General features: G+C 45.6%; 1 protein-coding gene across 1 annotated transcript in view; it reads left to right on the forward strand.

Annotated features, from left to right (window-relative positions):
* LOC129854540 (A disintegrin and metalloproteinase with thrombospondin motifs 7) overlaps window positions 1–25317 on the forward strand; it is a 173900-nt gene that overhangs the window by 118286 nt on the left and 30297 nt on the right. The window contains exons 19-23 of the mRNA XM_055921721.1: window positions 3807–5978; window positions 6480–6632; window positions 7101–7274; window positions 11593–11739; window positions 24646–24808. Coding sequence (XP_055777696.1) covers window positions 3807–5978; window positions 6480–6632; window positions 7101–7274; window positions 11593–11739; window positions 24646–24808 — 2809 coding nt within the window. The remainder of the gene's footprint in view (window positions 1–3806; window positions 5979–6479; window positions 6633–7100; window positions 7275–11592; window positions 11740–24645; window positions 24809–25317) is intronic.

A 25317-nucleotide genomic window follows, 5' to 3' on the forward strand; every position in this document is an offset into this window, starting at 1 on the left:
TAGAGGAGGCGGACAGGTCCTGAAGGGTAGAGGAGGCGGACAGGTCCTGAAGGGTAGAGGAGGCGGACAGGTCCTGAAGGGGTGGACAGATCAGGAAGTGTAGAGGAAGGAGGTGGACAGGTCCTGAAGGGTAGAGGAGGCGGACAGGTCCTGAAGGGTAGAGGAGACGGACAGGTCCTGAAGGGTAGAGGAGGAGGACAGGTCCTGAAGGGTAGAGGAGACGGACAGGTCCTGAAGGGTAGAGGAGGCGGACAGGTCCTGAAGGGTAGAGGAGGCGGACAGGTCCTGAAGGGTAGAGGAGGCGGACAGGTCCTGAAGGGGTGGACAGATCAGGAAGTGTAGAGGAAGGAGGTGGACAGGTCCTGAAGGGTAGAGGAGGCGGACAGGTCCTGAAGGGTAGAGGAGACGGACAGGTCCTGAAGGGTAGAGGAGGAGGACAGGTCTTGAAGGGTAGAGGAGACGGACAGGTCCTGAAGGGTAGAGGAGGCGGACAGGTCCTGAAGGGTAGAGGAGGCGGACAGGTCCTGAAGGGTAGAGGAGGCGGACAGGTCCTGAAGGGGTGGACAGATCAGGAAGTGTAGAGGAAGGAGGTGGACAGGTCCTGAAGGGTAGAGGAGGCGGACAGGTCCTGAAGGGTAGAGGAGACGGACAGGTCCTGAAGGGTAGAGGAGGAGGACAGGTCCTGAAGGGTAGAGGAGACGGACAGGTCCTGAAGGGTAGAGGAGGCGGACAGGTCCTGAAGGGTAGAGGAGGCGGACAGGTCCTGAAGGGTAGAGGAGGCGGACAGGTCCTGAAGGGTAGAGGAGGCGGACAGGTCCTGAAGGGTAGAGGAGGCGGACAGGTCCTGAAGGGTAGAGGAGGCGGACAGGTCCTGAAGGGTAGAGGAGGCGGACAGGTCCTGAAGGGTAGAGGAGGCGGACAGGTCCTGAAGGGTAGAGGAGGCGGACAGGTCCTGAAGGGGTGGACAGATCAGGAAGTGTAGAGGAAGGAGGTGGACAGGTCCTGAAGGGTAGAGGAAGGAGGTGGACAGGTCCTGAAGGGTAGAGGAAGGAGGTGGACAGGTCCTGAAGGGTAGAGGAGGCGGACAGGTCCTGAAGGGTAGAGGAGGAGGACAGGTCTTGAAGGGTAGAGGAGACGGACAGGTCCTGAAGGGTAGAGGAGGCGGACAGGTCCTGAAGGGTAGAGGAGGCGGACAGGTCCTGAAGGGTAGAGGAGGCGGACAGGTCCTGAAGGGTAGAGGAGGCGGACAGGTCCTGAAGGGTAGAGGAGGCGGACAGGTCCTGAAGGGTAGAGGAGGCGGACAGGTCCTGAAGGGTAGAGGAGGGGGACAGGTCCTGAAGGGTAGAGGAGGCGGACAGGTCCTGAAGGGTAGAGGAGGCGGACAGGTCCTGAAGGGTAGAGGAGGCGGACAGGTCCTGAAGGGTAGAGGAGGCGGACAGGTCCTGAAGGGTAGAGGAGGCGGACAGGTCCTGAAGGGTAGAGGAGGCGGACAGGTCCTGAAGGGGTGGACAGATCAGGAAGTGTAGAGGAAGGAGGTGGACAGGTCCTGAAGGGTAGAGGAAGGAGGTGGACAGGTCCTGAAGGGTAGAGGAGGCGGACAGGTCCTGAAGGGTAGAGGAGACGGACAGGTCCTGAAGGGTAGAGGAGGAGGACAGCTCTTGAAGGGTAGAGGAGACGGACAGGTCCTGAAGGGTAGAGGAGGCGGACAGGTCCTGAAGGGTAGAGGAGGCGGACAGGTCCTGAAGGGTAGAGGAGGCGGACAGGTCCTGAAGGGTAGAGGAGGCGGACAGGTCCTGAAGGGTAGAGGAGGCGGACAGGTCCTGAAGGGTAGAGGAGGCGGACAGGTCCTGAAGGGTAGAGGAGGCGGACAGGTCCTGAAGGGTAGAGGAGGCGGACAGGTCCTGAAGGGTAGAGGAGGCGGACAGGTCCTGAAGGGTAGAGGAAGGAGGTGGACAGGTCCTGAAGGGTAGAGGAAGGAGGTGGACAGGTCCTGAAGGGTAGAGGAAGGAGGTGGACAGGTCCTGAAGGGTAGAGGAAGGAGGTGGACAGGTCCTGAAGGGTAGAGGAAGGAGGTGGACAGGTCCTGAAGGGTAGAGGAAGGAGGTGGACAGGTCCTGAAGGGTAGAGGAAGGAGGTGGACAGGTCCTGAAGGGTAGAGGAAGGAGGTGGACAGGTCCTGAAGGGTAGAGGAAGGAGGTGGACAGGTCCTGAAGGGTAGAGGAAGGAGGTGGACAGGTCCTGAAGGGTAGAGGAAGGAGGTGGACAGGTCCTGAAGGGTAGAGGAAGGAGGTGGACAGGTCCTGAAGGGTAGAGGAAGGAGGTGGACAGGTCCTGAAGGGTAGAGGAAGGAGGTGGACAGGTCCTGAAGGGTAGAGGAAGGAGGTGGACAGGTCCTGAAGGGTAGAGGAAGGAGGTGGACAGGTCCTGAAGGGTAGAGGAAGGAGGTGGACAGGTCCTGAAGGGTAGAGGAAGGAGGTGGACAGGTCCTGAAGGGTAGAGGAAGGAGGTGGACAGGTCCTGAAGGGTAGAGGAAGGAGGTGGACAGGTCCTGAAGGGTAGAGGAAGGAGGTGGACAGGTCCTGAAGGGTAGAGGAAGGAGGTGGACAGGTCCTGAAGGGTAGAGGAAGGAGGTGGACAGGTCCTGAAGGGTAGAGGAGGCGGACAGGTCCTGAAGGGTAGAGGAGGCGGACAGGTCCTGAAGGGTAGAGGAGGCGGACAGGTCCTGAAGGGTAGAGGAGGCGGACAGGTCCTGAAGGGTAGAGGAAGGAGGTGGACAGGTCCTGAAGGGTAGAGGAAGGAGGTGGACAGGTCCTGAAGGGTAGAGGAAGGAGGTGGACAGGTCCTGAAGGGTAGAGGAAGGAGGTGGACAGGTCCTGAAGGGTAGAGGAAGGAGGTGGACAGGTCCTGAAGGGTAGAGGAAGGAGGTGGACAGGTCCTGAAGGGTAGAGGAAGGAGGTGGACAGGTCCTGAAGGGTAGAGGAAGGAGGTGGACAGGTCCTGAAGGGTAGAGGAAGGAGGTGGACAGGTCCTGAGGGGTAGAGGAAGGAGGTGGACAGGTCCTGAAGGGTAGAGGAAGGAGGTGGACAGGTCCTGAAGGGTAGAGGAAGGAGGTGGACAGGTCCTGAAGGGTAGAGGAAGGAGGTGGACAGGTCCTGAAGGGTAGAGGAAGGAGGTGGACAGGTCCTGAAGGGTAGAGGAAGGAGGTGGACAGGTCCTGAAGGGTAGAGGAAGGAGGTGGACAGGTCCTGAAGGGTAGAGGAAGGAGGTGGACAGGTCCTGAAGGGTAGAGGAAGGAGGTGGACAGGTCCTGAAGGGTAGAGGAAGGAGGTGGACAGGTCCTGAAGGGTAGAGGAAGGAGGTGGACAGGTCCTGAAGGGTAGAGGAAGGAGGTGGACAGGTCCTGAGAGGTAGAGGAGGTGGACAGGTCTTGAAGGGTAGAGGAGACGGACAGGTCTTGAAGGGTAGAGGAGGCGGACAGGTCCTGAAGGGTAGAGGAGGCGGACAGGTCCTGAAGGGTAGAGGAGGCGGACAGGTCCTGAAGGGGTGGACAGATCAGGAAGGGTAGAGGAAGGAGGTGGACAGGTCCTGAAGGGTAGAGGAGGTGGACAGGTCCTGAAGGGTAGAGGAGGTGGACAGGTCCTGAAGGGTAGAGGAGGTGGACAGGTCCTGAAGATTAGGTGTGTACAGTACCATGTTGTTTATAAAGATGGCACTCTAACTGGTGTTTAGCGGTTGTAAATTTAAAGCTGTGTTATCGATCAGTTACCAGTCTGTCCTAATCTGACCCTCCTCTGTTTCTCCCATAGTGCTCGCTGACGTGTGGCGGTGGTGTGCGGAGCCGAAAGGTTGTCTGTTCCAGAAACACAGGGGTGGACTGTGACCCCCGAAAGAATCCCAGTTCCCTTACTCCATGCTACCTCCAGGACTGTCCTCAGATCATCGACGTCTTCGGTGGCAGCAACGACTGGTCTGGCAGTGGCTCATCAAGCAAGGAAATCAATGAAATCAACTCCATCCCTGACTCCAACCCCCTGCCCAAACACAGTACGACTAGAGCTCAGCCAAGGGCCCCTAACAATCTGAATAACATCATCCCCCACCCGAATCACATTGACAAGACTACTGACAACTCAGCCAAAAACAATGTACCGGTGGACGATTTTTACTACGACTACAACTTCATCAAATTCCACGAGGACATTTCCTATGACTTTGGCTTGGGGAACAACGGTAAAGACTTGGTGGATGATCTTGGACTAGAACCACAACAGGAGCCTAAACCAAGCTCTAGTGCAGAAGAACATGTTTACAGAGAAACTACAACAGATCCTCCCACATCTACCTCACCTATTTCTACCACTTTTAAGACGACTCCTTTCATCAGAGAAGTTGAGGAACCACAAGACCCTAACCTGGACAATGCAGAGGTTGATGGAAGACCACAGATGGAGAAACACAATGAAGTAGAGCGAGAGGAGGAGGATGTACTCCTTTCAGAGGACTATTTTCTACCTGTTTCCACCACACCCTCAGCACCAGTTTTAAGGACCAGGTTTTCACAAAGCTGGAAAGGAACAAACGGTAATTTTGGTTGGCCTCATTACCTCAGCTCAACAGCCAGCACGGTGTCCAATAGCATGGGGACCACTGAGAACGCACATGGGCCCCAGAGTGAAGAAAATGATGATGAAAGCACTGACATTTATGTCCATTTTGATGTGCAAGACGGCAATGTTGGTACAACCATCGAATGTACCACCACTACCCCTGTCAGCCATGACTATGAAGATGGCACCGTACCCACAACAATGGTAGAAGAGGTGAAAGAAGTGACTGCAATTGGACTACAATCCCCTGGCTACCAAGATGAAACGGAGAGCCCGGTTCCACCCCTGGATCCACCTTCCCCAGGTCCTGTGTTTAAGTTTGAAACATACGAGGACAGCTTTTTCACCACAACCCTGTCCCAATGGGAGGCAACCACCTCTCTTCCATACGCGCCACCAGCCCCAGACTCCACTGAGGATTACAATGGCGTTTTCCCTGGTGAACCAGACTTTGATCAGCAGGACTTTGAAAATGAGGCCAATGCTGATAGCGAAGTCAATTTCGGGGTCACCGACAGGGACTTCACCGTGACCTCACGTCGTCTGTCTCAGGAGCCACATCTTCCACCCTCTCCTCCCCCACCTCTTTCCCATTCACTCTCAGGAAACCAGGAGAACATCAAACACAGCACATCAACAACTGGAAGTGACTCCTCTCCTCCTACTTATCTGGAAGGAGACCCTCAGTCTCCACCTGGAAGTGACTCCCCTTCTTCCACTCATCTGGAAGGAGACCCTCAGTCTCCACCTCCGTCAATGTTAGAGACAGAGCCAGCCACAGCCCAGTTAGAGACAGACATTTCAGCACAGTCCTCCACGACTGGGCCAACTCCATCTAAAGGGGCCAATGCGGGCCCTCCAGTCCCCTCCCCATACGGGTGGTCAGAGATTGACTACAATGAGATCCTCATCCCCCCCATGCTGAGATCCAGGGGCTTGGACCCTCCCCTCACATACCAGCCCCCAGTGGATGTCACCACAACCACTCCCCAGGATGGCACGAAACCCATGCCCCTCACCCAGTCTGAGCCAGCCGTGCCCCCCACCCATTCCCCTGAGCCAGCCGTGCCCCCCACTCAGTCCCCTGAGCCAGCCGTGCCCCCCACCCATTCCCCTGAGCCAGCTGTGCCCCCCACCCAGTCCCCTGAGCCAGCCGTGCCCCCCACCCATTCCCCTGAGCCAGCTGTGCCCCCCACCCAGTCCCCTGAGCCAGCTGTGCCCCCCACCCAGTCCTCTGAGCCAGCCATACCCACTCTGCCAACCCATTCTCCCACTACACTCTGGTGGACACCAGAGCCAACCCCAGTGCCAAGCCAAGCTTCAACTCCAATCGCCACAGCTTCCTTCTGGAGAGCCGGCAACTGGAGCGCAGTGAGTTGCACCACTCTCTATGCATTCCACACATTCTCCCTGGTGTAAATGTAGTGTGTGGGAGGAACAAGGCCCAGCAGTGTGCCACTATTAATGTCCCCATCCCTTTATTATGCTGACATACTGCCACCCTGGCCTCAGGTTCCTACAGAAACAACCCAACTCTCCTATCATGATGAATGGCTGCTCTCTGACCTTTTTAGATTGCCAGCAGGGAAATATATCAGCCCAACAGGTCATGACACAGTGCATGCCACTTTCTGTCTGTATTTTAACAGTGAAATCAAATATGACTTGCACTCTCTCAAAGTCAACCACATTCACTCTGTACAGAAAGACAGAACAGTCTCTCGTATTCTACTGTGTTGGGTTTTTAAATGAAGTATTTTGTCCTCCGTGACTAATCTCTATGTATCTGAATGGGCTGCAACTCTTACAATGTATTACAAGATATTGAATGATGCCTGCTTTCACTCCTCACTGCCTCCCCTTGTGTTGCAGTGTTCTACAAGCTGTGGTCTGGGGGCCATCTGGAGGCTGGTGGTCTGCAGCACGGGACTGGAGTCTGACTGTGACCTGACCAAGAGGCCTGTGCCGGCCCGGCGCTGCTACCTCCGACCCTGCTCCTCCTGGAGGATAGGGAACTGGACCAAGGTGAGGCCCCACACCAAGGAGTGGACGATAATGGAATGTTTTAGCGATAGCTCGGGGATGATAATGGAATGTTTTAGCGATAACTCAGGGATGGTTCGATAATGGAATGTTGTATCATGACTCATGTTTGGGCCGATGATGAAATGTTGCGTCATGACTCAGGCATGGGCCGATAATGGAATGGTGTAGCGATAACTCAGGGAAGGGACGATAATGTAATGTTGTACCATGACTCATGGATGGGACGATAATGGAATGGTGTAGTGATAACTCATGGATGGGACGATAATGGAATGTAGCGATAACTCATGGATGGGGCGATAATGGAATGTTGTATCGCAATAACAATGATGGGACAATGGAATATTAATGCATTAATAATAAATCAGTCAGTATCGTATCAAGCAACTTTTTATGACGATAACAGGATTGTTTAAGCCCCGTCCCTCCCACCCTCTTTCGCCCCAGTGTTCCAAGAACTGTGGTGGTGGGGTGACCCTGCGTGAGATCCACTGCTTTGACACCAGGGACCAGAGGCCTTTGCGGCCCTTCCACTGTCAGACTGTGTCTACCCGGCCGGTGGCCCGCATGCCCTGCCTACCCCAGCCCTGCCTGGACTGGTACTCTTCTTCCTGGGGACAGGTTAGTTACATCCTTTCATCCCATCTCCTTCTCTCCTTATCTTTCTCCTTATTACCCGCAGTTATGCCTAAACTCTCACTGTGATAGTTGGGGTTATCTTCTGTGACAGTTCATTTGTAATAAGAAGTTATCATTACTGTGATAGTTGATGTGTAATAAGGGGTTATATTCACTGTGATAATTGTGTAATAAGGGGTTATATTCACTGTGATAATTGATGTGTAATAAGGGGTTATATTCACTGTGATAATTGATGTGTAATAAGGGGTTATATTCACTGTGATAATTGATGTGTAATAAGGGGTTATCATCACTGTGATAGTTGATGTGTAATAAGGGGTTATCATCACTGTGATAATTGATGTGTAATAAGGAGTTATATTCACTGTGATAATTGATGTGTAATAAGGGGTTATCACTGATAGTTGATGTGTAATAAGGGGTTATCTTCACTGTGATAATTGATGTGTAATAAGGGGTTATATTCACTGTGATAATTGATGTGTAATAAGGGGTTATCTTCACTGTGATAATTGATGTGTAATAAGGGGTTATCTTCACTGTGATAATTGATGTGTAATAAGGGGTTATATTCACTGTGATAATTGATGTGTAATAAGGGGTTATCACTGATAGTTGATGTGTAATAAGGGGTTATATTCACTGTGATAGTTGATGTGTAATAAGGGGTTATCATCACTGTGATAATTGATGTGTAATAAGGAGTTATATTCACTGTGATAATTGATGTGTAATAAGGGGTTATCACTGATAGTTGATGTGTAATAAGGGGTTATCTTCACTGTGATAATTGATGTGTAATAAGGGGTTATATTCACTGTGATAATTGATGTGTAATAAGGGGTTATCTTCACTGTGATAATTGATGTGTAATAAGGGGTTATCTTCACTGTGATAATTGATGTGTAATAAGGGGTTATCACTGATAGTTGATGTGTAATAAGGGGTTATATTCACTGTGATAGTTGATGTGTAATAAGGGGTTATATTCACTGTGATAATTGATGTATAATAAGGGGTTATATTCACTGTGATAATTGATGTGTAATAAGGGGTTATCACTGTGATAATTGATGTGTAATAAGGGGTTATATTCACTGTGATAATTGTGTAATAAGGGGTCTTCACTGTGATAATTGATGTGTAATAAGGGGTTATATTCACTGTGATAATTTATGTGTAATAAGGGGTTATATTCACTGTGATAATTGATGTGTAATAAGGGGTTATATTCACTGTGATAATTGTGTAATAAGGGGTCTTCACTGTGATAATTGATGTGTAATAAGGGGTTATATTCACTGTGATAATTGATGTGTAATAAGGGGTTATATTCACTGTGATAATTGATGTGTAATAAGGGGTTATATTCACTGTTATAATTGATGTGTAATAAGGGGTTATATTCACTGTGATAATTGATGTGTAATAAGGGGTTATATTCACTGTGATAATTGTGTAATAAGGGGTCTTCACTGTGCTAATTGATGTGTAATAAGGGGTTATATTCACTGTGATAATTGTGTAATAAGGGGTTATCTTCACTGTGATAATTGATGTGTAATAAGGGGTTATATTCACTGTGATAATTGATGTGTAATAAGGGGTTATATTCACTGTGATAATTGTGTAATAAGGGGTTATCTTCACTGTGCTAATTGATGTGTAATAAGGGGTTATCTTCATTGTGATAATTGATGTGTAATAAGGGGTTATCTTCACTGTGATAGTTGATGTGTAATAAGGGGTTATATTCACTGTGATAATATATGTGTAATAAGGGGTTATATTCACTGTGATAATTGATGTGTAATAAGGGGTTATATTCACTGTGATAATTGATGTGTAATAAGGGGTTATCATCACTGTGATAGTTGATGTGTAATAAGGGGTTATCATCACTGTGATAATTGATGTGTAATAAGGAGTTATATTCACTGTGATAATTGATGTGTAATAAGGGGTTATCACTGATAGTTGATGTGTAATAAGGGGTTATCTTCACTGTGATAATTGATGTGTAATAAGGGGTTATATTCACTGTGATAATTGATGTGTAATAAGGGGTTATCTTCACTGTGATAATTGATGTGTAATAAGGGGTTATCTTCACTGTGATAATTGATGTGTAATAAGGGGTTATATTCACTGTGATAATTGATGTGTAATAAGGGGTTATCACTGATAGTTTATGTGTAATAAGGGGTTATATTCACTGTGATAGTTGATGTGTAATAAGGGGTTATCATCACTGTGATAATTGATGTGTAATAAGGAGTTATATTCACTGTGATAATTGATGTGTAATAAGGGGTTATCACTGATAGTTGATGTGTAATAAGGGGTTATCTTCACTGTGATAATTGATGTGTAATAAGGGGTTATATTCACTGTGATAATTGATGTGTAATAAGGGGTTATCTTCACTGTGATAATTGATGTGTAATAAGGGGTTATCTTCACTGTGATAATTGATGTGTAATAAGGGGTTATATTCACTGTGATAATTGATGTGTAATAAGGGGTTATCACTGATAGTTGATGTGTAATAAGGGGTTATATTCACTGTGATAGTTGATGTGTAATAAGGGGTTATATTCACTGTGATAATTGATGTATAATAAGGGGTTATATTCACTGTGATAATTGATGTGTAATAAGGGGTTATCACTGTGATAATTGATGTGTAATAAGGGGTTATATTCACTGTGATAATTGTGTAATAAGGGGTCTTCACTGTGATAATTGATGTGTAATAAGGGGTTATATTCACTGTGATAATTTATGTGTAATAAGGGGTTATATTCACTGTGATAATTGATGTGTAATAAGGGGTTATATTCACTGTGATAATTGTGTAATAAGGGGTCTTCACTGTGATAATTGATGTGTAATAAGGGGTTATATTCACTGTGATAATTGATGTGTAATAAGGGGTTATATTCACTGATATAATTGATGTGTAATAAGGGGTTATATTCACTGTGATAATTGATGTGTAATAAGGGGTTATATTCACTGTGATAATTGTGTAATAAGGGGTCTTCACTGTGCTAATTGATGTGTAATAAGGGGTTATCTTCACTGTGATAATTGATGTGTAATAAGGGGTTATCACTGATAGTTGATGTGTAATAAGGGGTTATATTCACTGTGATAGTTGATGTGTAATAAGGGGTTATCTTCACTGTGCTAATTGATGTGTAATAAGGGGTTATATTCACTGTGATAATTGATGTGTAATAAGGGGTTATATTCACTGTGATAATTGATGTGTAATAAGGGGTTATATTCACTGTGATAATTGATGTGTAATAAGGGGTTATATTCACTGTGATAATTGATGTGTAATATGGGGTTATATTCACTGTGATAATTGATGTGTAATAAGGGGTTATATTCACTGTGATAATTGATGTGTAATAAGGGGTTATCATCACTGTGATAATTGATGTATAATAAGGGGTTATATTCACTGTGATAATTGATGTATAATAAGGGGTTATATTCACTGTGATAGTTGATGTGTAATAAGGGGTTATATTCACTGTGATAATTGATGTGTAATAAGGGGTTATATTCACTGTGATAATTGATGTGTAATAAGGGGCTATCACTGATAGTTGATGTGTAATAAGGGGTTATATTCACTGTGATAATTGATGTGTAATAAGGGGTTATATTCACTGTGCTAATTGATGTGTAATAAGGGGCTATCACTGATAGTTGATGTGTAATAAGGGGTTATATTCACTGTGATAATTGATGTGTAATAAGGGGTTATCATCACTGTGATAATTGGTGTGTAATAAGGGGTTATCACTGATAATTGATGTGTAATAAGGGGTTATATTCACTGTGATAATTGATGTGTAATAAGGGGTTATATTCACTGTGATAGTTGATGTGTAATAAGGGGTTATATTCACTGTGATAATTGATGTGTAATAAGGGGTTATCATCACTGTGATAATTGATGTGTAATAAGGGGTTATCTTCACTGTGATAGTTGATGTGTAATAGGGGGTTATATTCACTGTGATAATTGATGTGTAATAAGGGGTTATATTCACTGTGATAATTGATGTGTAATAAGGGGTTATATTCACTGTGATAATTGATGTGTAATAAGGGGTTATATTCACTGTGATAATTGATGTGTAATAAGGGGTTACCCACATTGTTCCCCTCATGCAATGTTAAGTGCTTTGAGACTGTCTGAAAAGCAATACGCACAGTCATGGTTTTTCTTAAGTGTGTGTGTGTGTGTGTGTGTGTGTGTGTGTGTGTGTCCCAGTGCTCTGAGGTGTGTGGGGGAGGGGAGCAGCAGCGTCTGGTTACCTGTCCAGAAGAGGATCGCTGTGATGAGGACCATCTGCCCAGCAACATCCAGGCCTGTAACAGCCAACCCTGTACCCAATGGGTCACTGGCTCCTGGGGACAGGTAAGAGACACATACTGTACACACAAACACAAACACAGCCTACAGGTGTTGTGTGTATGTGAAGGATGTACCATTGTGCCTACATTTACAGTAATGTTGCATTGTATTGTGTACCTACTCACATGCACCCACACAGACAATCACAGCACCATACAACGTGATTGTTTACGCTCTGCGGTAGTAGATGTTCTGTCTTCGACTTTAATGTGTGAATCACAATACAGGATCAAAACAATTCAGGAGTGTAAACAAAGCAATAGGAACTCCTAGGTGGGAGAGTAGAATAGAATGGAACTCCTAGGTGGGAGAGTAGAATAGAATGGAACTCCTAGGTGGGAGAGTAGAATAGAATGGCACTCCTAGGTAGTAGAATAGAATGGAACTCCTAGGTGGGAGAGTAGGATATAATGGAACTCCTAGGTGGGAGAGTAGAATAGAATGGAACTCCTAGGTGGGAGAGTAGAATAGAATAGAACTCCTAGGTGGGAGAGTAGAATAGAATGGAACTCCTAGGTGGGAGAGTAGAATAGAATGGAACTCCTAGGTGGGAGAGTAGAATAGAATGGAACTCCTAGGTGGGAGAGTAGAATAGAATGGAACTCCTAGGTGGGAGAGTAGGATATAATGGAACTCCTAGGTGGGAGAGTAGAATAGAATGGAACTCCTAGGTGGGAGAGTAGAATAGAATGGAACTCCTAGGTGGGAGAGTAGAATAGAATGGAACTCCTAGGTGGGAGAGTATAATAGAATGGAACTCCTAGGTGGGAGAGTAGAATAGAATGGAACTCCTAGGTGGGAGAGTAGAATAGAATGGAACTCCTAGGTGGGAGAGTAGAATAGAATGGAACTCCTATGTGGGAGAGTAGAATAGAATGGAACTCCTAGGTGGGAGAGTAGAATAGAATGGCACTCCTAGGTGGTAGAATAGAATGGAACTCCTAGGTGGGAGAGTAGGATATAATGGAACTCCTAGGTGGGAGAGTAGAATAGAATGGAACTCCTAGGTGGGAGAGTAGAATAGAATAGAACTCCTAGGTGGGAGAGTAGAATAGAATGGAACTCCTAGGTGGGAGAGTAGAATAGAATGGAACTCCTAGGTGGGAGAGTAGAATAGAATGGAACTCCTAGGTGGGAGAGTAGAATAGAATGGAACTCCTAGGTGGGAGAGTAGAATAGAATGGAACTCCTAGGTGGGAGAGTAGGATATAATGGAACTCCTAGGTGGGAGAGTAGAATAGAATGGAACTCCTAGGTGGGAGAGTAGAATAGAATGGAACTCCTAGGTGGGAGAGTAGAATAGAATGGAACTCCTAGGTGGGAGAGTATAATAGAATGGAACTCCTAGGTGGGAGAGTAGAATAGAATGGAACTCCTAGGTGGGAGAGTAGAATAGAATGGAACTCCTAGGTGTGAGAGTAGAATAGAATGAAACTCCTAGGTGGGAGAGTAGAATAGAATGGAACTCCTAGGTGGGAGAGTAGAATAGAATGGAACTCCTAGGTGGGAGAGTAGGATAGAATGGAACTCCTAGGTGGGAGAGTAGGATATAATGGAACTCCTAGGTGGGAGAGTAGGATATAATGGAACTCCTAGGTGGGAGAGTAGGATATAATGGAACTCCTAGGTGGGAGAGTAGGATATAATGGAACTCCTAGGTGGGAGAGTAGAATAGAATGGAACTCCTAGGTGGGAGAGTAGAATAGAATGGAACTCCTAGGTGGGAGAGTAGAATAGAATGGAACTCCTAGGTGGGAGAGTAGAATAGAATGGAACTCCTAGGTGGGAGAGTAGAATAGAATGGAACTCCTAGGTGGGAGAGTAGAATAGAATGGAACTCCTAGGTGGGAGAGTAGAATAGAATGGAACTCCTAGGTGGGAGAGTAGAATAGAATGGAACTCCTAGGTGGGAGAGTAGAATAGAATGGAACTCCTAGGTGGGAGAGTAGAATAGATGGGAACTCCTAGGTGGGAGAGTAGAATAGAATGGAACTCCTAGGTGGGAGAGTAGAATAGAATGGAACTCCTAGGTGGGAGAGTAGAATAGAATGGAACTCCTAGGTGGGAGAGTAGAATAGAATGGAACTCCTAGGTGGGAGAGTAGAATAGAAACGCAACTCCTAGGTGGGAACTCCTAGGTGGGAGAATAGAATGGAACTCCTAGTTGGGAGAATAGAATGGAACTCCTAGGTGGGAGAGTAGAATAGAATGGAACTCCTAGGTGGGAGAGTAGAATAGAATGGAACTCCTAGGTGGGAGAGTAGAATAGAATGGAACTCCTAGGTGGGAGAGTAGAATAGAATGGAACTCCTAGGTGGGAGAGTAGAATAGAATGGAACTCCTAGGTGGGAGAGTAGAATAGAATGGAACTCCTAGGTGGGAGAGTAGAATAGAATGGAACTCCTAGGTGGGAGAGTAGAATAGAATGGAACACCTAGGTGGGAGAGTAGAATAGAATGGAACTCCTAGGTGGGAGAGTAGGATAGAATGGAACTCCTAGGTGGGAGAGTAGGATATAATGGAACTCCTAGGTGGGAGAGTAGAATGGAACTCCTAGGTGGGAGAGTAGAATAGAATAGAACTCCTAGGTGGGAGAGTAGAATAGAATGGAACTCCTAGGTGGGAGAGTAGAATAGAATGGAACTCCTAGGTGGGAGAGTAGAATAGAATGGAACTCCTAGGTGGGAGAGTAGAATAGAATGGAACTCCTAGGTGGGAGAGTAGAATAGAATGGAACTCCTAGGTGGGAGAGTAGAATAGAATGGAACTCCTAGGTGGGAGAGTAGAATAGAATGGAACTCCTAGGTGGGAGAGTAGAATAGAATGGAACTCCTAGGTGGGAGAGTAGAATAGAATGGAACTCCTAGGTGGGAGAGTAGAATAGAATGGAACTCCTAGGTGGGAGAGTAGAATAGAATGGAACTCCTAGGTGGGAGAGTAGAATAGAATGGAACTCCTAGGTGGGAGAGTAGAATAGAATGGAACTCCTAGGTGGGAGAGTAGAATAGAATGGAACTCCTAGGTGGGAGAGTATAATAGAATGGAACTCCTAGGTGGGAGAGTAGAATAGAATGGAACTCCTAGGTGGGAGAGTAGAATAGAAACGGAACTCCTAGGTGGGAGAGTAGAATAGAAACGGAACTCCTAGGTGGGAGAGTAGAATAGAATGGAACTCCTAGGTGGGAGAGTAGAATAGAATGGAACTCCTAGGTGGGAGAGTAGAATAGAATGGAACTCCTAGGTGGGAGAGTAGAATAGAATGGAACTCCTAGGTGGGAGAGTAGAATAGAATGGAACTCCTAGGTGGGAGAGTAGAATAGAAACGCAACTCCTAGGTGGGAACTCCTAGGTGGGAGAATAGAATGGAACTCCTAGTTGGGAGAATAGAATGGAACTCCTAGGTGGGAGAGTAGAATAGAAACGCAACACCTAGTTGGGAGAGTAGAATGGAACTCCTAGTTGGGAGAGTAGAATAGAATGGAACTCCTAGGTGGGAGAGTAGAATAGAATGGAACTCCTAGGTGGGAGAGTAGAATAGAATGGAACTCCTAGTTGGGAGAGTAGAATAGAAACGCAACTCCTAGGTGGGAGAGTAGAATGGAACTCCTAGGTGGGAGAATAGAATGGAACTCCTAGGTGGGAGAGTAGAATAGAATGGAACTCCTAGGTGGGAGAGTAGAATAGAATGGAACTCCTTGGTGGGAGAGTAGAATAGAATGGAACTCCTAGGTGGGAGAGTAGAATAGAATGGAACTCCTAGGTGGGAGAGTAGAATAGAATGGAACTCCTAGGTGGGAGAGTAGAATAGAATGGAACTCCTAGGTGGGAGAGTAGAATAGAAACGCAACTCCTAGGTGGGAGAGTAGAATAGAATGGAACTCCTAGGTGGGAGAGTAGAATAGAATGGAACTCCTAGGTGGGAGAGTAGAATAGAATGGAACTCCTAGGTGGGAGAGTAGAATAGAATGGAACTCCTAGGTGGGAGAGTAGAATAGAATGGAACTCCTAGTTGGGAGAGTAGAATAGAAACGCAACTCCTAGGTGGGAACTCCTAGGTGGGAGAATAGAATGGAACTCCTAGTTGGGAGAATAGAATGGAACTCCTAGGTGGGAGAGTAGAATAGAATGGAACTCCTAGGTGGGAGAGTAGAATAGAATGGAACTCCTAGTTGGGAGAGTAGAATAGAAACGCAACTCCTAGGTGGGAACTCCTAGGTGGGAGAATAGAATGGAACTCCTAGTTGGGAGAATAGAATGGAACTCCTAGGTGGGAGAGTAGAATAGAAACGCAACACCTAGTTGGGAGAGTAGAATGGAACTCCTAGTTGGGAGAGTAGGATATAATGGAACTCCTAGGTGGGAGAGTAGAATAGAATGGAACACCTAGGTGGGAGAGTAGAATAGAATGGAACTCCTAGTTGGGAGAGTAGAATAGAAACGCAACTCCTAGGTGGGAGTGTAGAATGGAACTCCTAGGTGGGAGAATAGAATGGAACTCCTAGGTGGGAGAGTAGAATAGAATAGAACTCCTAGGTGGGAGAGTAGAATAGAATGGAACTCCAAGGTGGGAGAGTAGAATAGAATGGAACTCCTAGGTGGGAGAGTAGAATAGAATGGAACACCTAGGTGGGAGAGTAGAATAGAATGGAACTCCTAGTTGGGAGAGTAGAATAGAAACGCAACTCCTAGGTGGGAGAGTAGAATGGAACTCCTAGGTGGGAGAATAGAATGGAACTCCTAGGTGGGAGAGTAGAATAGAATAGAACTCCTAGGTGGGAGAATCGAATGGAACTCCTAGTTGGGAGAGTAGAATAGAATGGAACTCCTAGGTGGAAGAGTAGAATAGAATGGAACACCTAGGTGGGAGAGTAGAATAGAATGGAACTCCTAGTTGGGAGAGTAGAATAGAAACGCAACTCCTAGGTGGGAGAGTAGAATAGAATGGAACTCCTAGGTGGAAGAGTAGAATAGAATGGAACACCTAGGTGGGAGAGTAGAATAGAATGGAACTCCTAGTTGGGAGAGTAGAATGGAACTCCTAGGTGGGAGAGTAGAATAGAATGGAACTCCTAGGTGGGAGAGTAGAATAGAAACGCAACTCCTAGGTGGAAACTCCTAGGTGGGAGAATAGAATGGAACTCCTAGTTGGGAGAATAGAATGGAACTCCTAGGTGGGAGAGTAGAATAGAAACGCAACACCTAGTTGGGAGAGTAGAATGGAACTCCTAGTTGGGAGAGTAGAATAGAATGGAACTCCTAGGTGGAAGAGTAGAATAGAATGGAACACCTAGGTGGGAGAGTAGAATAGAATGGAACTCCTAGTTGGGAGAGTAGAATAGAAACGCAACTCCTAGGTGGGAGAGTAGAATGGAACTCCTAGGTGGGAGAGTAGAATAGAATGGAACTTCTATGTGGGAAAGTAGAATAGAATGGAACTCCTAGGTGGGAGAGTAGAATAGAAACGCAACACCTAGTTGGAGAGTAGAATAGAATGGAACTCCTAGGTGGGAGAATAGAATAGAACTCCTAGGTGGGAGAGGTAGAATAGAACTCCTAGGTGGGAGAATGGAATGGAACTCCTAGTTGGGAGAATAGAATGGAACTCCTAGGTGGGAGAGATAGAATGGAACTCCTAGTTGGGAGAGATAGAATAGAACTCCTAGGTGGGAGAGTAGAATAGAATGGAACTCCTAGGTGGGAGAGTAGAATAGAATGGAACTCCTAGGTGGGAGAGTAGAATAGAATGGAACTCCTAGGTGGGAGAGTAGAATAGAATGGAACTCCTAGGTGGGAGAGTAGAATAGAATGGAACTCCTAGGTGGGAGAGTAGAATAGAATGGAACTCCTAGGTGGGAGAGTAGAATAGAATGGAACTCCTAGGTGGGAGAGTAGAATAGAATGGAACTCCTAGGTGGGAGAGTAGAATAGAATGGAACTCCTAGGTGGGAGAGTAGAATAGAATGGAACTCCTAGGTGGGAGAGTAGAATAGAAACGCAACTCCTAGGTGGGAACTCCTAGGTGGGAGAATAGAATGGAACTCCTAGTTGGGAGAATAGAATGGAACTCCTAGGTGGGAGAGTAGAATAGAATGGAACTCCTAGGTGGGAGAGTAGAATAGAATGGAACTCCTAGGTGGGAGAGTAGAATAGAATGGAACTCCTAGGTGGGAGAGTAGAATAGAATGGAACTCCTAGGTGGGAGAGTAGAATAGAATGGAACTCCTAGGTGGGAGAGTAGAATAGAATGGAACTCCTAGGTGGGAGAGTAGAATAGAAACGCAACTCCTAGGTGGGAGAGTAGAATAGAATGGAACTCCTAGGTGGGAGAGTAGAATAGAATGGAACTCCTAGGTGGGAGAGTAGAATAGAATGGAACTCCTAGGTGGGAGAGTAGAATAGAATGGAACTCCTAGGTGGGAGAGTAGAATAGAATGGAACTCCTAGTTGGGAGAGTAGAATAGAAACGCAACTCCTAGGTGGGAACTCCTAGGTGGGAGAATAGAATGGAACTCCTAGTTGGGAGAATAGAATGGAACTCCTAGGTGGGAGAGTAGAATAGAATGGAACTCCTAGGTGGGAGAGTAGAATAGAATGGAACTCCTAGTTGGGAGAGTAGAATAGAAACGCAACTTCTAGGTGGGAACTCCTAGGTGGGAGAATAGAATGGAACTCCTAGTTGGGAGAATAGAATGGAACTCCTAGGTGGGAGAGTAGAATAGAAACGCAACACCTAGTTGGGAGAGTAGAATGGAACTCCTAGTTGGGAGAGTAGGATATAATGGAACTCCTAGGTGGGAGAGTAGAATAGAATGGAACACCTAGGTGGGAGAGTAGAATAGAATGGAACTCCTAGTTGGGAGAGTAGAATAGAAACGCAACTCCTAGGTGGGAGTGTAGAATGGAACTCCTAGGTGGGAGAATAGAATGGAACTCCTAGGTGGGAGAGTAGAATAGAATAGATCTCCTAGGTGGGAGAGTAGAATAGAATGGAACTCCAAGGTGGGAGAGTAGAATAGAATGGAACTCCTAGGTGGGAGAGTAGAATAGAATGGAACACCTAGGTGGGAGAGTAGAATAGAATGGAACTCCTAGTTGGGAGAGTAGAATAGAAACGCAACTCCTAGGTGGGAGAGTAGAATGGAACTCCTAGGTGGGAGAATAGAATGGAACTCCTAGGTGGGAGAGTAGAATAGAATAGAACTCCTAGGTGGGAGAATCGAATGGAACTCCTAGTTGGGAGAGTAGAATAGAATGGAACTCCTAGGTGGAAGAGTAGAATAGAATGGAACACCTAGGTGGGAGAGTAGAATAGAATGGAACTCCTAGTTGGGAGAGTAGAATAGAAACGCAACTCCTAGGTGGGAGAGTAGAATAGAATGGAACTCCTAGGTGGAAGAGTAGAATAGAATGGAACACCTAGGTGGGAGAGTAGAATAGAATGGAACTCCTAGTTGGGAGAGTAGAATGGAACTCCTAGGTGGGAGAGTAGAATAGAATGGAACTCCTAGGTGGGAGAGTAGAATAGAAACGCAACTCCTAGGTGGAAACTCCTAGGTGGGAGAATAGAATGGAACTCCTAGTTGGGAGAATAGAATGGAACTCCTAGGTGGGAGAGTAGAATAGAAACGCAACACCTAGTTGGGAGAGTAGAATGGAACTCCTAGTTGGGAGAGTAGAATAGAATGGAACTCCTAGGTGGAAGAGTAGAATAGAATGGAACACCTAGGTGGGAGAGTAGAATAGAATGGAACTCCTAGTTGGGAGAGTAGAATAGAAACGCAACTCCTAGGTGGGAGAGTAGAATGGAACTCCTAGGTGGGAGAGTAGAATAGAATGGAACTTCTATGTGGGAAAGTAGAATAGAATGGAACTCCTAGGTGGGAGAGTAGAATAGAAACGCAACACCTAGTTGGAGAGTAGAATAGAATGGAACTCCTAGGTGGGAGAATAGAATAGAACTCCTAGGTGGGAGAGGTAGAATAGAACTCCTAGGTGGGAGAATAGAATGGAACTCCTAGTTGGGAGAATAGAATGGAACTCCTAGTTGGGAGAATAGAATGGAACTCCTAGGTGGGAGAGATAGAATGGAACTCCTAGTTGGGAGAGATAGAATAGAACTCCTAGGTGGGAGAGTAGAATAGAACTCCTAGGTGGGAGAGTAGAATAGAACTCCTAGGTGGGAGAATAGAATGGAACTCCTAGTTGGGAGAGTACAATAGAATTGAACTCCTAGGTGGGAGAGTAGAATAGAAACGCAACACCTAGTTGGAGAGTAGAATAGAATGGAACTCCTAGGTGGGAGAATAGAATGGAACTCCTAGGTGGGAGAATAGAATGGAACTCCTAGGTGGGAGAATAGAATGGAACTCCTAGGTGGGAGAATAGAATAGAACTCCTAGGTGGGAGAGGTAGAATAGAACTCCTAGGTGGGAGAATAGAATGGAACTCCTAGTTGGGAGAATATAATGGAACTCCTAGGTGGGAGAATAGAATGGAACTCCTAGGTGGGAAATTCACAAACGCATGCAACTTGTAACTGAATGGAAATGGAGGTGATGCTCTGCTTTGAATAACACAGAAACCCATATTACCTTATGAGAACTCTACAAAGCCTTCTGTTCAGCAAAGAATGGAATGACTGTGGTTTTGTTAAAACCCGCAATACAACGCTATTTCTGAGTCTGAACTTGGAAACTACAAAAATGATTATTGACTTCAAGCTGCAGAAGATGAGCACCGCGACATGTTTCAGACCTCATGCTGTTTAGCCAGCAATTACATGACTCATCCAGAGCCCACACCTCCCTCCATCACTCCTTCCATCCTCCCTCAGAAGTTGCAGCCAAACCAGTCTTTGATAGCAGCAAGTACTGCTTTAATCCCAAACCACGTCAAAACTGCAAGACACCCTTTACTAGGAGGGAGAGAGGAAGTGAAAAAAAATGCACACACACCAAGTCCTCCACTACGCATTTGTATTGCCTCCCTCAAACTAGTGTCTGACCTAGCTTAACACGAGCACACACACAGAGCCAGGCTCCCTATGGATTTGTGTGTTTGTGTGTGCCAGGCACGTGCCCACCTCAGGGGCTTGATGAGGAATGACTTTCACCATGATTACAATGTGGGGGAGATGGAGCCATCAGGCCTGCTGCTGTGTAGCTGATGTGCTTTGATTTGCTCAGTGGTAATGGCCTTAAGAGGAGGGAGAGCCAGGCTGAGCCAGGCTGCTGTGGTACACTATAGGAAGCAAGAAAGCTATTGACGAGGGTAGCCGAGGTTTGTGGATGACGCTGTGCATCTAATCTAATTACTGTGGTCAAGAACACTATAAATGGACTGATGTCGTAGTTACTGCACATTACCGACCGGATCAATCACCGCCTGTTGTCAATCAATGTTCTTGGTGAACTGTGATTAAAACTGTGATTGCCTGTTCTTCTGTGGAAAACACCTCATCTTGTTACTGCCATAGGATTGGTTCATTATTGAACCTTTTTGGATGATTGCACTCCATTTCTTTATCTGTTAAGGGGGACACACAACGCCTGTACAGTATTGCAGCAGGTAGTCACATATAGGGCTGTAGCGGTGATTGTCAAGCAAATAACTGTCGATCTCACGGTAATTGACCGTTAATTAACATTAACACATTTAGCATCTTCTAGCTTCCACACACAGCCTACAAGCCACTAATGCAGACCTTTGGAACATCTACATTTTAAAAAGTCTAATAAATCCATGTAATATAGCCTACACCTTCTCAATAAATCCATTATTTATTACAGACAGGTCTAAAGAAACATGATATGAAGAAGAACAGAATAGCATACTCTGAGTTGTCCTTATGTTAGGTCCTGATCCAGCTATGTCATATGGCTGTGGGCTACACTAGTTCATTTAGCAGACAAGATTTGGTTAGAATGGCATTATTTTATATTACTTTATAGTATGAAGAATACAGTCGTGGCCAAAAGTTTTGAGAATGACACAAATATTAATTTTCACAAAGTTTGCTGCTTCAGTGTCTTTAGATATTTTGGTCAGATGTTACTATGGAATAATGAAGTATAATTGCAATAATTTCATAATTGTCAAAGGCTATTATTGACAATTACATGAAGTTTATGCAAAGAGTCAATATTTGCAGTGTTGACCCTTTTTTTTCAAGACCTGCAATCCGCCCTGGCATGCTGTCAATTAACTTCTGGGTCACATCCTGACTGATGGCAGCCCATTCTTGCATAAGTTTGAGTTTGTCAGAAGTTGTGGGTTTATGTTTGTCTACCCGCCTCTTGAGGATTGACCACAAGTTCTCAATGGGATTAAGGTCTGGGGAGTTTCCTGGCCATGGACCCAAAATATCAATGTTTTGTTCCCCGAGCCACTTAGTTATCACTTTTGCCTTATTGCAAGGTGCTCCATCATGCTGGAAAATGCATTGTTCGTCACCAAACTGTTCCTGGATGGTTGGGAGAAGATGCTCTCGGAGGATGTGTTGGTACCATTCTTTATTCATGTGTTAGGCAGAATTGTGAGTGAGCCCACTCCCTTGGCTGAGAAGCAACCCCACACATGAATGATCTTAGGATGCTTTACTGTTGGCATGACACAGGACTGATGGTAGCGCTCACCTTGTCTTCTCCGGACAAGCTTTTTTCCGGATGCCCCAAACAATCGGAAAGGGGATTTGTCAGAGAAAATGACTTTACCCCAGTCTTCAGCAGTCCAATCCCTGTACCTTTTGCAGAATATCAGTCTGTCCCTGATGTTTTTCCTGGAGAGAAGTGGCTTCTTTGCTGCCCTTCTTGACACCAGGCCATCCTCCAAAAGTCTTCGCCTCACTGTGCAGATGCACTCTGTACTGGTGGTGCCTCAATCCCGCAGCTGAATCAACTTTAGGAGACGGTCCTGGCGCTTGTTGGACTTTCTTGGGCGCCCTGAAGCCTTCTTCACAAGGATTGAACCACTCTCCTTGAAGTTCTTGATGATATGATAAATGGTTGATTTAGGTGCAATCTTATCCTTGCCTGTGAAGCCCTTTTTGTACAAAGCAATGATGACGGCACGTGTTTCCTTCCAGGTAACCATGGTTGACAGAGGAAGAACAACGATTCCAAGCACCACCCTCCTGTTTGAAGCTTCCAGTCTGTTATTCAAACTCAATAAGCATGACAGAGTGATCTCCAGCCTTGTCCTCGTCAACACTCACACCTGTGTTAACGAGAGAATCACTGACATGATGTCAGCTGGTCCTTTTGTGGCAGGGCTGAAATGCAGTGGAAAGGTTTTTGGGGTATTGTCCACATTTAATTTTCGTCAGCCAACAAGATCAGTAGGCCTAACGAACATCAAAAGCACTAGCCTATGTCAATTTACTATCCCCCATTAGTACAAAAGTTTACCTATTCTGTGCGAGAAATAAATATACCAAACATAGTCTGAGACAGTTGTGGGATGCGATAGATCCCAAATTAATACAACCACTAACATCCAAACCCCTTTTTTTACACAATGAAGCTAACGCAACAGATCAGACCGTTTAGCTTCACATGTTCATAAACTATTAGGCTATTTCTTCACATTACAAGCACAGCAATGTGCACACAGCAATAGGTTATAATATTAATGTTCCATTAACAGGAAAACACCATTATCAAAAGTGACCGCAAATGTGATTATGCAAGTAATGCTTTTATTAAAAAGGTGCATTTTTATGGTGAAAATTATTTTCTCAAAACTTGAAGCTCCCGCATTGCGTATGTATGCTAGTTAGGCTCTACACCCATTATGAAGGTGATTTAATGTGCTTAATTTTAAGAAGTTATTTGGACACTTTAGTTGTGATACAAACCAAAACATATAGGCCTATGGGCTAGGCTACATGAGGTGTGGCACTATGATATTAAAAGTCGCAACAACAAAAAAAGGGCATCATTCACAAGTAATTATAATATAAATTACAAGTGATTGGCTAATGTTGTCACCCATCAGACTATTTTTGATTTAATCTTCTCTTTACATATGCTAAATAATGTATGTGTGACATTTTGTTTTGAGTTAGAATTAACCATTATCATGCACCTGTCTGGAAACAAGGGCAGCGGGAAGAATACATGTCATCTCTGCACTTAAATAGCGAATGGATGATGCTTTTCCCGTGGTACATGTTCATGCTAGCCAGGTAGGCTATACTCCTGTTGTAAAGAGAAGCAATGTGCTTAATATTAGGACAGTTGAGAAATACATTTAGTAGACCTAGCCTTTAGAAAGCTGACGGGATCCTCTTTTTAACAGAGGCCATCACTCTGTTTTCTCACACAATTGCATAGCCTGTAGAAATGTTGAGCAACATTAGTTCATGGTCTCTCATGAAGTGTTTGATTAGATTTTCGATTACATTTGCATTGATGTCAGAGTGATTAGAGGGACAATAGAGGGCTGAGTACCAGGCAGTTAGCAAGTTTAATAAGCTACTAATGACCAGCATCAGAGCAGACTAAACGGTCACGTGGAATTTGACTGCCTTCATGACTCGTGACCGCTGGTGTGGCGGTGACACGGTCAACAGCCCTAGCCACATGAAGCTATTCTGCATGTTACTTGTCCTGTCTTGAAGATGTGGTGTTTCTTTAATTCTGCCTGTCTCTACAGTATATTACAGAAGCAGTGATCTAATGTGTTCGTGTTTAGTTTCTGTTCTATGTCTTTGTGTGTGTGTGTGTGTGTGTGTGTGTGTGTGTGTGTGTGTGTGTGTGTGTGTGTGTGTGTGTGTGTGTGTGTGTGTGTGTGTGTGTGTGTGTGTGTCTATGCCTGTGTGCTTATGACATAATGTGATGCAGCCTAGAGCTTGTCTATCACTGTGTCCAAACAGCCCTCGGTATATCAGTTTTTGTGTCCCATCCCCAGTGCTCTGCATCCTGTGGTGGCGGCGTGCAGCGGAGGCTGGTGAAATGTGTGAACACCAAGACGGAGCCTGGGGAGGAGGAGGAGCATGCCCAGTGTGACTCTGAGCCCTGGCCAGAAAACAGCCAGAAGTGTAACCTTAATGAGTGTGACAGCGGTCCCGCTGGTGAGTAAACCACACAACAGCTTTCTGTCTTAAATAATGTATATGATAATATACACCATTTAGCAGATGCTTTCATCCAAAGCGACGTATTGTCATGCGTACATCCATTTGACATGTCATGGGTGTCCGTATGGGTGGCCTTGGGAATGGAACCCACAGTCCTGACGTATTAAGCACCGTGCTCCACCAACTCGGTTTTCATTTCCCAGGAAATGCTACACTTCCTCTGGTTGTAGCTGAATGGATGAGTTAGATGGATAGACAGGCACGTTGTCAGTCACGCCGGAAGGCAATCGGGCAGAGAGACAGACAAACGGAGAGAAACAAACAGACTCCATTACCAAAGATGTCGGTACAGTAAGCCAATAAATCATGAGAAGAACATCACCACTCTCCTTTCAGGACCAAGTCTTGTAGATTTGTGTAACACAAAGAACTAGTTTTGCAAGAACACTAAGACTTTCCTTGGTCTTTGTCAGTGTTCAAGACTGTGGCTGTCACCACTTCCA

The sequence above is a fragment of the Salvelinus fontinalis genome, chromosome 4, assembly GCF_029448725.1.
Source record: "Salvelinus fontinalis isolate EN_2023a chromosome 4, ASM2944872v1, whole genome shotgun sequence".
NCBI classification, from domain to species: Eukaryota; Metazoa; Chordata; class Actinopteri; order Salmoniformes; family Salmonidae; genus Salvelinus; species Salvelinus fontinalis.